We start from the raw sequence: 12,998 nt of genomic DNA on the forward strand, positions 1-12,998 counted from the left end.
GGCTGTTCACAATGTTGAGGGTGTCTCCCACAGTGACAGGGCCACAGGTGGTGTCTGAGGGTGCCTCACACGGCACAGGAGGCTGCAGGCCGTGTCTGAGCGTGCCTCACACACGGATGGGGCTGCAGGCAGCGTCCGAGGGTGCCTCTGACACGGACAGGCCTTTCGGCACTGTGAGGCGCCTCACCCGCAGAACTGGGGCCGCGGGCGCTAGCCGAGGCCGCCTCACGCCGCCCCGCGCCTCACGCCCCGCCGCGCCCCGCGGCCGCCCCCTGCGCTTCCCCGCGCGGGCCCGCAGGCTGCGTGCTGCCGCCCCGCCCCGGCCGCGTCGCGTCGCGCGTGACGATGTGGCGCCGCCCCCGCCCAGACGGAGCCGGCGGCGGTTAGGGGCGGCGGGAGGCGCGACGGTTGCGCTGAGGCGGCACCGCGGGCCGGGCGCCTCAGCGGCATGGATTACCCGGAGCCCCGCTCGCCGCCGGGCACCTGGGACCTGCCCGGCGAAGCCAGCGGTTACGAGCGGGCGACCCGCGGCGAGGAGGAAGCGACGGAGACGGCGAGCCGTGGCGTGCAGCACCCCCGCACCGGCCCGCCCCGCCACCCCCCGAAGCGCTCCTCCTCCTCTGAGGGGGAGCGGGAGGCGGCGGCCGCCCTGCGGCGGGAGCCCAGCCTGAGCGACGAGGCCGGCGACGACGGTGATTTCCACTCGGCCGAGTCCGGCACCTCGCTGCGCTACTCCACGGGCGCGGGCGGCGAATTCCACTCAGCCAAGTCCGGCACCTCGCTGCGCTACTCCACGGGCGCGGGCGGCGATTTCCCCTCGGCCGAGTCCTGCGCCTCGCCGCGCTACTCCACGGACACGGACGGCGAAGGCAGCGAGGGCGAGGGAGCGGGGCTGGCGAGCAGCGAGAGCGGCGGCAGCGGCTTCTCCCTGGCGGCCGCCGCGCTGCCCGAGACGAGGCGGCCGGGCGGTGGCCGGCCCCGCTATGAGGGGGTGCGGGAGCTGGGCGCCGAGGAGGTGCGGTGGTTCTACCAGGAGGACCGGAAAACCTGGAAGCCCTTCATCGGCTACGACTCGCTGCGGATCGAGCTGGCCTACCGCGCCCTCAGAGCCGGCGGCCCGGCCGAGCGGCGGGACAGCGAGGCCGTGGAGCCGGTGTGCGTGCGGAGCGGGCTCTACGAGGTGGACGTGGCCAACGCGGAGAGCTACCCCGTCTACTGGAACCGTGAGTGCTGCCGGCCCTGACGGGGAGTCGGCCGGTGCCCCTGCCCCGGGAGGGGGGGGAGGTGGCTGAGGGTGGCCGGTGCACCTGCCCCGGGGAGTGGGGTAGTGGCGGAGGGTGGCCGGTGCCCTTGCCCCCGGGGGGTGGTGGCGGGGGATGGCCGGTGCCCCTGCCCCGGGGGTGGGGGTGGCGGGGGGTGGCCGGTGCCGGCCGGTGCCCCTGCCCCGGGAGGGAGGGGGGGGTTGGTCGGGGGTGGCCGGTGCACCTGCTCCGGGGGGGTGGCCGGGGACTCCCGGTGTCTTCGCACTGAGACCGGGGGAGGGGGCCACCGGGGGGGGGAGGCTGGGATGGCTCCCGCTCTCCTGGCAAGGGACTCTGGGTATCCCCTGCGTGCAGAGACCCTGCGCTGGGTTTCCCTCTCCGTGGGGACACTGGGCAGCCCATCCTAACGCCCCCCGCACACCATGGTGGGTGAACGGGGGTCTGAATGCTCCCTGTCATGCAAACCTGGCCGAGGGGACTGACCTCTTGCTGCCCGTGTACACCTCGGGGTAAGGGGTACAGGGCAAAATGCCCTCCAGGGAGAGGGGAGCCTGGGTGCACATCTCCAACACACACCTGAGCCAGGAGGGACTGGGAATTTCCCTTCCAAGTGGTGTGAAATGCAGCACTGGGCATCCCCTCCTCCCTCCTATGCACAATCATAAGGGAAGCAGCCTGAGCCTGGCTGTCCTTCGGCATGCATGTGAGGGAGGGGGCACTGGACCGCCCCCACACCCCCCCAGAGGATGAGAGGCACAGGGTACCCCTCACCCCCCATGCAGGCTCATGGCAAAGGGTGTACTGGGCACCTCTTTGGTGGCTTCCAGCTGCAAAGGGAACTGGACATCTTTCCCTCCCTCACTGCCCTGTGTGCATGCACCTGCAAGAGATGGGGATCTGGGCATTCACCCCTGGTGTCCAGAGACACGGGAATAGTTGGTCTGGATGTCTTCTCATTTCTTGATATGTGCAGGAGAAAGTGGGAGGGTATGGGACCAAGAACCTTCTTGGTTATGCTTCCCTTTTCCAAAACAAAGTGTGAGTGAGGGTGGCTGTTTGCTTTCAGCACTTTTGCCCTTCCTCAATATATACCTGTCCTTCAGAAGGAGCAGGGTAGAAACAGCAATTATTTGTCCTCTGCCTCCCTGCCACACTCACTTCTGATCCCTCTTCTTTAGTAAGGAACGATGGAAGAGAGAGCAGATGCCAGGTTTCCCCTCTGCTACCCTTGTCCTCTGCCCTTGGAAAATGATGATACTGTAGTTCATCTTCCCTTTCCCATCACCTGTCCACTGGGAAGGGGCCTGAAATAGGACTTCTCCCCCTTTCTTGTCGAGGGGATGCAACAGGCATCTCAGATACGTGCACGGGCTTTCTTAGGCTTCCAAAAGAAGGGAATTTGTTTTACCCCCTCAACTTCAAAACAAGGTGGTGGTGTAACCCATCTGCCACCCTTCCCCTTCCATTCACGTGTCCTTTGCTGGAGGAGAGAAGACCTTGGGGTAATGAAAGAAGAGCATGACACCTCAGCTCTTCTGCCCCTTCATTTGCAGGGCATGTCTCCCAGGGTCTTGCTCGACAAGAGAGCATCTGCTCTTGTAGAGCAGACAAGCTGTGCCACTGCTTACCCTGTGGCCCTGAGGACTTATTTCCCTTGTCCTTGAAGGAATGCAGTTGGAAAGTGTTATGAGCAGAGTGAGAGATGCAGAGTAGTCAGGGAGTAGACACACAGACTTGGGAGAGGGGCAGGCAGGTAGGTTTCTCTTGTCTCCTCTGCATATTTGTGAGACTCAGGTGGGAGTCACAGAGGAACAGCAGAACTGACTCAGATAGGAAAACTAGGGCTTTTTGTTGTTTTCCCTCTTCTTTATAACAGTCTTTCCAGAAGGGAGATCCATAAACGACAATACCACATGGTACAATTCACTTGCAGTGTGCCAATTTGTCTTTCAGATCCCTGCCCCAGCAGACAGACGGTGAGCTCGAGGGACAAGAAGACTTCTCTGTCCACATGTGTTTTCAATTAGGGGAGGCTGGGCACAGCTCCTTGAGCCGAAAGCAGAGGTGGTTCTCCCTGTCACCACCCTGAAGCCCCTGTGGCTGGTACTCAGTAACACGTGGTTACTGGAAAGAGATGATGCAGGTCATCCAAGGGATGAGGAAACTGCTGCCATCCCTCTTGTAACTGTGCCCCAGGGAGAGAGAGGAACAAGTGAGCGGAGCTGTCAGGTGAGGCAGGATTGCTCCTGATAATGGAAGCAAGAGGCTGTACTCGTCAGCAGCTTAAAGGTTTAATTTCTTGACCCTGTGCCTTGTCCGTTTTGGAAGCTGACTCAGTCTCATTAAGCCTGAGGAGCAGATGTTTCAAACGGCAACCTATGCTGTGCAGAGATGATTTCTGATGCTTGGAAGGAGAGATTCCCAGAGGTTAGCACCAGAAGCAGTGCTAGGCAGGGGAGAAATAAACTCACTGAGAAGACTTAGTGACGGGGGTGTTTTCTAGTCCTCAGAAAGCTGATTAAGGAGAATGCTCAAGTCTTTTCTTATTAGCAAGTCCACTCCTTCGCAAGACTGAAGATAAACTTTTGGTGTTTCAAAGGCTTGTCAGTGTCTTCTGGTTTAATTCCTCTTTCACTTGTACATTTCCTTGCCTCTGTTCCCTGTGGACATGGGCCCTCTTGCCTTTCTCCCAGCTGCTGTGACCAGACCTGAGGAAACAGCAAGGTCATATCCTAAGGATTCAGTCACATCTGTGCTTTTGAAGGCCTTGGTGTAGCTGTTATTACCAAGTTATTCCCACTTGATAGTGTGCATGTAATTTTGGATCCAAAGGGTAGCTACTACCTTGGTCTGCTGTAGTGTGGGAGGGAGCCGGTGGCAGCAAACCAGATCTCGCACTAGCAGAGCAAGTAAGTAAGGGAGGAGAATCTTGCTCTCTGATCACACAAGCATGAAGTGTAATGGAGTACAACTGACTTAAAATATGCTGAAGTGCATGTTAAAGAGTACAGAAACTGCTATCCAGTTTTGCTGATTCACATTTTCAGTTCAGAGTGAAGGTCAAAAGCTTTTATGTTTGGTGTTACTGCTTTTTTTGTTGTTCTTTTTCATGTATGTGCTGTACTTCCCAGAAGGCTGCTGTCTATCACAGCTCCAATACTGAATGGGCTGACAGTTCTTCAGCTATTGTGGCATCTTAATGACAGGGAAATGTTGATTGTAGCTTGGCATGTGCGGAAATTTTTTTTCACTTTGCATCTTTAGACATCTTAAGCTCATCACAAGGTTCATTTGTAACTTCAGGAGTATCAGACTAAGTTACAATTTGAGCAGAGTAATTACTGAGAATTTTATCCTTACCTTGTGACCTCTGGGATTTATTTAATGAATATTGTAAAACTAGCAAAGATGGCGCAAGAGGACTAAAATTATTAGCATAGGCTCCTGGATAAGTGAGTAACTTGGAGTTAGGCTACTTCTTGGCTTCAGTGGACATAATGAGGGATATTTTATACAAGGTTCCTCTGTTTGAATCTTCTTAAGTTATCCAGACCTTTTCTGCCCTCCTGGTTGAAGAGGGCTGCTTCACAATCATTTTTCTATAGGATTACACAGTTTAGTTTTCAAAGTCCTGGATGAGTCTGTTAAATCTGCAGCCTGTGGGCTTCTGGGTGGTTCTATTGTGTTCCTTGGCTTGTGAGTTTGTCCTGGGCAGCTGTTGCCCTGTCTGGTATTTGCTTTCCCCTTGCTTTTAGATGGTTACATTGTCAATTTCCCTGTGTTTTCTTACAAATCAATCCACTTTCACTCTCCAGGTAGTCATCTTCATCCCAGCATGTTCTCCAGTTTGAATTTTGACTGTGTGTTGGGATGCCTATCATCTTGGCTGGCATCTGTCTTGCAGCAGTGGTTCTTAAAATTGAAGTAGGACTTCTGTAAAATCTGGTTGTATGTGGAGAGAAGCAAGAAAAAAAAATATGTGTTTCTGCAGCCATTTGGGGAGTCTGTGGAGCATTGTCTTTTAGGGAAGGATGAAATACTCCGCTCTCAGACACAGATTTGGTAAGGGTTGGGGTTTTGTTTGTTTTTCAACATGTATGGGTTTTGTACCTAATAGTTGCAGAAGTCTATTAAGTAGAATACCTCTTGTAGTATTTAAAAAAAAATTGTTTGCTATTACCACCCCTGAAAAGATATAAGATCTGCTGTAGCAGATATTTTACTGATCTTAGTCTGAAAAATACCTGTGAATAGAGAGTGGATCACTGGGTCTTAATTTTAAAATTTGTACACTCAGGCTGGAATTGGGCAGCTATTGAAAACTGTTTCAGCTGCCTTTAAACTTGGACTGGAAGAGACATCCAAGACTGTCTGTTTTCTTTTGTAAGCTCCCTGTGAGCTGCTTTGTAAACAGGAAGAAGAGGCAGTCACTACCACCCTGTGAAAAGCCACTGCAGGTTGAGCTTTTGTGAAATGAGACATGAACATCAGGGCATTGTCATTTGCCCTCTGTACTTAGTCAGGAAGATTACTGAGAATTCTTGGACTATAATTGATACTTGGCACCAAATGATTACAAAAGGCTGTTTTCTTGGTGGATTTTTTTTAAAATCATGTGCTTGTTTTGATGTAGGAGGTAGATGTTAGTGGTAAGATATGAAACCACTTGTACCTCAGCTGCTGGTGGTTCTTTCTGCACTGTCAAGACTAAAACTACATTTCAGAGTCATAAGGTGCTTCTCTGCCATCTGCTTTGTGCAAGAGGCTTGGGTGCTTGCACCTTTCCTAGAGCTGGCAGGATAAATTCGAATGCTGACACTACAGACTGGGAACCCTAAATCCATCTTGAAACCCCACTAGACTTGCCTGGCTGCTTTAATCAATGTCTGGTATTTCTTCTGAGTCTGTGTGCTTAGTTTATGGGTTTTGGTTTGTATTCTGAAACAGAAATAGTTAAAACAGATTCAGGAGGCAAGATGAAAATTGGGGGCTTAGAATCAGGAGTTTATCAGTATGTTTGTGGCTTGCATTTGTTTTAGACTGCACTTAGCAGCAGAACATAGTTGCTTTACAGCATGCTTAGAACATTGCTTTTGGTATGCTGGGCAGTCTTTGAACTCGGTACAATTTCCTTTGTGTGAAGGACCTTTCGATCAAAGACTGAATTCCTGAATACTGTCGTCTTTGCTTTTCTCTCAAGGTATGTTGTTGGTTTTTTTTCAAATAAAATACTGATAGATTACATGGCAAGGTAAGGCATTACTTTTACTACTCAAAGTCTGCCCTGGGTTTTACTTTTCTGCTTCTGTTCTTAACATACTATCCTTCCAGATGTATCTGGTAGCTTAGTTTTGGCCAGCTCCTTCCTGACTAGAAGGCTTAACACACATAGATGAAACAATGTGTAGGTTTGCAGTGCTCTGCGTATTAAATCACACATCACTTCTTGTTGTTGTTTATGTATGTTCTGTTTATATTTATGGTCCCTGGTACTTTTCCTCCTTTCAGTAGAGAGAGAGCTTGTGGCATTTAGGATGCATTCACGAGAACAGGTGGCAAATGTCAGCGCTTCACTCAGATGTGTCTTTGAGGGCAAGTTTCTTCTGTGTCCTCAGCTTTTGTTTGTGACTTACAAGTATTATTTAAGCAAAACTAATCTGTTGTCTTACTTATGTAAATGATACCAGAATCACAGAATTGCTCTCTGGTGTCAGCTACAGCAGAGTAGCTAAGATGGACTCAGCTTAGAAAGTGAGATGTGCTTGCCCTTTGGTATGGTCCAGCATTTGTTGCTGCTAGATGTGGCCAACAGGAGGTAAGGCAGAGATGCAGGGAATACTTGGGTTACAAGTTCTGGGGGACAGGGTGTTACCTACTATAACAGAGAAAGCAGAAAATGTTTGTGGGATGAGAAGGATCAGGAGTTCTGTTCTGATGTAATTCCATCTTGAATAATTTGACTGTGGCAATATCAAAGACATTGAATGGGATTTAATTTGGAGGTGATGGAACTAAGTTGAGGATAGATGACAGGTGGATTTCTGCGCATACATGTGGCAGGGGGAGATGCTGTCTAGGGGAAAAAAAAGTACTGAAGGCAGAGAGAGACCTTGGGCACAGTTCCTTTTTGCCCCAAGAGGAGCATGACAATCTGTAAGAGCTGACACTGTGTAGGTTAGTAAATAGAAGGACTGGATGGAAGAAAAAAATTCGCAAAAAAGCAAGAAATTAAAATAAGAAGCATGAGCTGTTCTTTCGCTGGTATATCTGCAAGGCTTGAAAAAGTGAAGATAAGAAGTAGTGGTTTTGAGTGTTGGCCGGGTCACTTTTGTGACCTTTTTGTGGTATGTTCTGTTCTCAAACAGGTTGCAAGCAGCTGAAGCCACACTAGAGTGTGCCTGGTGTGGAGCTGAAAAGCAGAAGCTTCAGGAGTTTGTAAGTGTTATAAATAGCATGGTTAGCAAGTGCTGGGGTGAAGGGAATACAAGGTGCAAGTGGGATCCCAGGCAGTGATATATAAGGTGAAAGAAACTAAAATCATGGTGGTTTTCTGGGGGACAGGGTAAAAAAATTTCAAGGAATAAGTGAAATCTGGGGATGAAAGTATAGGGGAATCTGGAGTTGGGGTGGAGTAGACAGAAAAAGGAAGCAAGGTTAGGCGAGTGGAGAAAAAAAATCCCTGCAAAGGAGAAGGGATTTTGTGCAAAGGTTATTGTGCCCTTGAATATCTCCATCTTGTTCATTAGTGGTAGGTCTGAGGTATGCACAGGAAAAATCTTGCTGCTTTTTTTTTTTTTTTTAAAGATATTCCTGTATAGGAACCTACTGGCTCAAAGTGTATGTAGGTGATTGCTGCTGCTCGGTGCTGGTGAGAGCTTGCTAACAAAGACTGATTGACGAGCGCCTGTCGGGAGAGCATGCACACTGAGCAGAGAGTGTGATTGTGCAAAAGTCTCGTGACTTCCAATGGGATTTGAGCATGTGCTTACCTTTTAGGAGGTACTCACATGTTTGTCATGTGGCACAGTTGCTCTTTTGTGGGTCGGTTTAGCTTTCATCTCATGCGGTTTCAAAAAATGCAAGTTTTTCTCGGGAGAAAAGAGCTGATAAGGGACTAGCTCCTACAGCTTGTTGACTCCAGCCACAAATACTGCTGGTGGAAGTGCTTCACCTCAGAGTACTAGCAGTGAAATTTGGCAAGCTATTTTAATTGATAAGAATCCAATAAAAAATAAAGCTCTAAACTTAAAACTGTAGCCCTGTTTCATGGTTGAACACTCCCAAGTTTTTTTGATGAGCGTTGCCTGCTCATCGTTGATGTGGCTAGTGAGGCGAGCTTTAGGATTTTGACTTGGCCCATTGGGTTCAGGTCTGTGTAAAGAGCACTTGTAGAAATGTTAATTAAACTATTAAACCAGAAAAACCCTTCTTGAAAAACATGATACACCCTATGTTTTCGGGTGATACATAGCAATTGAGATGAGAGATGACTTTGAGGGCATTAATCTCTTTTTGAGGGGTTCCTTCTGCATTTGACATTTGAACCAGCCCCGAAGGTCAGCCTTTTGTTGTTGTTTGGGATTGCTCGGTTCATAATGTATACTGATTAAAAGTGGTTCAGGAGAAAAACAGAAGTCGTTGCTTGAATACTTCAAGTGGTCTTGGTAAAACAGGGGCAATTCACACTTGCAGTGGAGCAAAGCACGTGTTCCTTGCTGCATCTAATGTTGAAGCAAACACGGCGGCTCGCATGTGTAGCTGCTCTGTAGATCAGAGTCTGGGAAGAAAATCGCATCTATGCCAATCAGATTGCTCTTAATGTGCTTAGTGGCTGTGAAAGTCAAAAGTAACTTCCACCTGTAATTTTGAAATTGGTTTAATAAAGCAATTTGATGGACCAGCAAAATAATAATCTTTACTGCTCAGTGAATGAAATCTCTTTTCATCTCAGATACTGAATAAAAAATAAAAGCCTGGATCTGTAAATTCATGTAGCTCTCTTTAGTTTTCTGAGACCGGGATTTCACCCTTGAACTCCTCTTCAGGTTATGTTGTTCCTTTTGAAAGAGCAGAACAGATTGCATGTGTTTGTAGTTAAATGAAGGAAGGTCACCCGGGCTGCGATTAAATGAGTGGCTCCATTTACTTGAATGTCACAAAAGCTACTCTATTCTGAAATAATATGTTAGGGAATAGCTAGAAAGCTGTAGAGCATTAAGTTATTGGGGAAAAAAGAAACTCTAAAAGTCAGTTATGTTACCTAGCAAACATGAAATAATGAAATTGTAGTTTGGGGCTATTTTATTATAAGATCTGCTTGTTCACCCAGCATGCATGATCAAGTCCCTGACTGTAAAACATAGGAATCTTCAGTCTCACGATGAGTTTCTATAACCACTTGTTCTCATAATAAGTCTTCTGTCCTCATGAGTTTTTTGTTGGTTTTTTTTTTCCTTTGCGAGACTCTACAAACCTAACCACAAGGAACTTAAGTAAGAGGAACAGTTCTTGTCCTGCAAACTGCACTCTGTGCATTTGCACTGGCAAAAGTAGAATCTGCAAATCGTTATGGCTGTAGAGGCAGCAGTGGCCATGGCTGCAGCGTAGGTAGGAGGCATGCTGATAGTTGAGTAATAATCATCCTTATAATTAACAGTGTTTGCACTAGTGAAAAGTCTTACAGGCAGAGCATTAGTTAATATACCCAAAGTATGATTTTCGCCCAGTTAAAATAGGAACAGATAGAAAATCTTACGAAGTCTCCAACAGTACCCTGCATGTTATTCTGGGATACATTTACTTCAGTGGCTCATGTCAATGATCCAAGTTCTTGTGTGTATTACAATTGCTAGGAGTGCTGTGCTCCAGGATGATGTTCAGCACTTTTCAGCACTTTTAGCAGGCCTTGGGAGGAATAATAAAAAAAGAAAAAAAACAAACAAAACCCACCACACCACCAAACTCTTCTTTTTCCTTGGTAAATCCTTGGTAAATGTGTGGGCACTTCTTTATTATTTAAATAGCTTTCAGATTGAGATGTCACATATGGTGGCCTCACAAGTACATTCAACTTGTGCAGATGTAATCCTCATGCACTGCAAATTGTTTGCAACTGTAGTAATAAGGAAGTCAAATTTAAGGAAGGCAAGTTACTACACTGAAAAGCAACTAGAGTTGGCTGCATTTTATGAGCTTGTATTTCTTGTTCAACCTTTTGGCTTTGGGCTTGGGGAGCTGGGAAATTGGGATTGTCAGCTTCAGCAAAACACTACCTTTAATTTAAATTGCTGAGCGTTTGAATATTATATTAACTTTTTAGATCTGATTTGTGGGTAAATTATTAAAGGTGTCTTCAGATTATGAGTGAGTAGTGCCAGAAGCACCTTAACCTTGCTATCTCAACAGGACCTCAGCTTTGAAGCAATGAAACAGAAGTTCACTGAAATCTTGCTCTTTTATAATTTTATTCTATCTTGTTTATCTTCCAGGTTGCATGCTAGCCAGTGTTGGTTTTTCCGAAACAGTCCTCCTTTTGGCTGCTTGTTTAATAACCTTTACTTACCATCTCTGTATCATTTTAGGTGTTCAGCGTTTTGGTTCTGATTCAAGTAAGGTGAAAGAGGGTTATGTGAGCCACAGTTTGAGCTGTACAGTATTTAAATTCAGGTGTACACTGTTTCAGGCAGTGTGGTGGAAAGAAACAAGTGATAGCATTGATGTAGTAGTAAAAGAAGGAAAATGAACGCAAGTTCTGCTCACTAATTTTCATATTGTGTTCTATGGATTAGTTAACCTTTGCATGCAGTTTATATTGGATGTGATCACACAGTTTAAAGATCTACACAAAAAAAGAGTAGCTGAGGTATACGTATATAAATTACTGCATGTATACTACATGTTGCATATATTTTTTTATTTTAACTTAATTTTTATTATTCATAGGATTTAGGTCATTATCGTAATGCAAATTGTTCATGTTCTCACATCACACCATTAATTACAGCACTTGTATTTTATTCTTTGGATTTTCAGGAAAAAAAGACCTTTTTGTGTAAAAATAAATAAATCCTTTGTTGCAGTCTAGATCTCTTAAACTAATTTCCTCTAAAAGCGGTAAAATATGTACGACTAATTAAAATGAAGTGCCTTTCATCAGCTCATAATCCCTGCCTTTCCATTCAAATTTATTTAGAAATTCTTGTCCAAATAAAACATGCAAGTGTATAACCAGTCAAATATATCGGTATCTTTCAGTCTGAAACACTGCCAACTGCAGATTATATGGCATAAGACTTAAGGCAGTAAAGAAATCAAGGCAAATCCTTTTCTAGGAATCAGGATTGTAGGGACAAAGTTAAATAGCACTTCATATTACAGAGCTGGATTCTATACTGGTAAAAAAAAAAAAGCTAAATTACAACATGATGTAGATATCAGTGTATTTGATTCTCCCATAAAACAAAAATAACTGAAAGAATATAGTTTAAGCTTTCTAAAACTGTCTTAATATCCAAGATATGAATGAATTTGTTGAAGATGGACAGGAGTGAGTGAAATTGGGTGTTAAAATGGCGGGTTTAGTTCATCACTTTTTAATGGTGATTACTGTAATAGCTTCCATCAAGTTCTGTAGGTGAATCACAGAGATACCTTTAAGCAATAGCACGTATCCAAGATTAAACACAGGGATTGTGTTCATGAAGGTGTGCCTTTACTGTTTCCCACAGTCAACAAATTATACTGAAAAATCTCCTCTTGTGTTACAGTCACACCGTTTCCCCACCCAATGCAGATTCAGTGTAATTACCATTAATATACCTCTCTTTCTTCGTAAGTGAAATGCCACTTGCTTTTGAAGCTGGTGACTTTTAGCACCAATAGGTTCTTGTCATCGTTATGATTGGACTTAGACTTTGACCTGGACTGAAATCCAGCGTTAACATGCTTCTAATATTATAGCCGTTGTTGTTCAGTTTTAAAACCACAAATGTTAATGGGAAGTTGTACTTCCCCACTTTACCGAGCCTCCTCTCTGATGAGAAGGTGAAATGGTTCTTTGTGAGCTGTGATCACAAATTTGATTGTTTTGGTTCTGAAAGACAGTGTTCGCTTTTCTTAAAACTAAACTGCTTCTGATGGAAGGAAATGTTACTTACTTGCTTCCTCAACTAGGTGGTTTTCTCTGGAGGTTTCCCAGTAGCACCGTGATCAAACCTGCCATCCAGCTGGCAATGTGAAATAAGACAAGCTTGCAGTTCAGGGTGCTGTGGCTGCACACATAGCATGCAGCAGTTTAAAGGAGAGGATGAAAAAAAAACCCAAGCAACTCCTGGGTCCCCACTGAGCTGTGGAAAACAGAATTGCCTCACTCAGGTTTTAAAACCTTAGCCTGAAAACAAAGCTCCGTAATAATCTGTCTTTGGATGTGAAAGTGATTTGTATTTCCATAGAAACATCCTATGCAGACCCTGAGCCAGGTATATTAGATTATCCCAAACTAAACTGTCCTGTAAAGATTTTACAATAATTTTTTTCTTGTTTCAAACATGCCAGTTTTTCCTGGCTGAGCCTTTCTGGAAAAGGCACTGCCCATCTTATGTTTGGGAGCTGCTCTTGAGTGTTACAGTCTACTCTTGTAAAGAACCACTACGAGAAAGTTTCCCTCGGGCAAAAAGAGCCTGAAAATGTTTATTTTAGTGCTTTATGCTTAGAATTTTAGAAATCTGTAGGTGGAAA

At 46.2% G+C, this 12,998-nt stretch overlaps 1 protein-coding gene across 2 annotated transcripts in view; it reads left to right on the top strand.

Annotated features, from left to right (window-relative positions):
* The first annotated feature begins 379 nt into the window (after nt 1-379).
* Nucleotides 380-12,998, top strand: part of DDHD1 (DDHD domain containing 1) — a 68,051-nt gene continuing 55,432 nt past the window's right edge. For both annotated transcript variants that reach the window (XM_040601823.1, XM_040601824.1), the window contains exon 1: nt 380-1,223. In XM_040601823.1, coding sequence (XP_040457757.1) covers nt 449-1,223 — 775 coding nt within the window. In that variant the 5' untranslated portion in view covers nt 380-448. The remainder of the gene's footprint in view (nt 1,224-12,998) is intronic.

Source organism: Falco naumanni, chromosome 7 (genome assembly GCF_017639655.2).
Source record: "Falco naumanni isolate bFalNau1 chromosome 7, bFalNau1.pat, whole genome shotgun sequence".
Taxonomy (NCBI): domain Eukaryota; kingdom Metazoa; phylum Chordata; class Aves; order Falconiformes; family Falconidae; genus Falco; species Falco naumanni.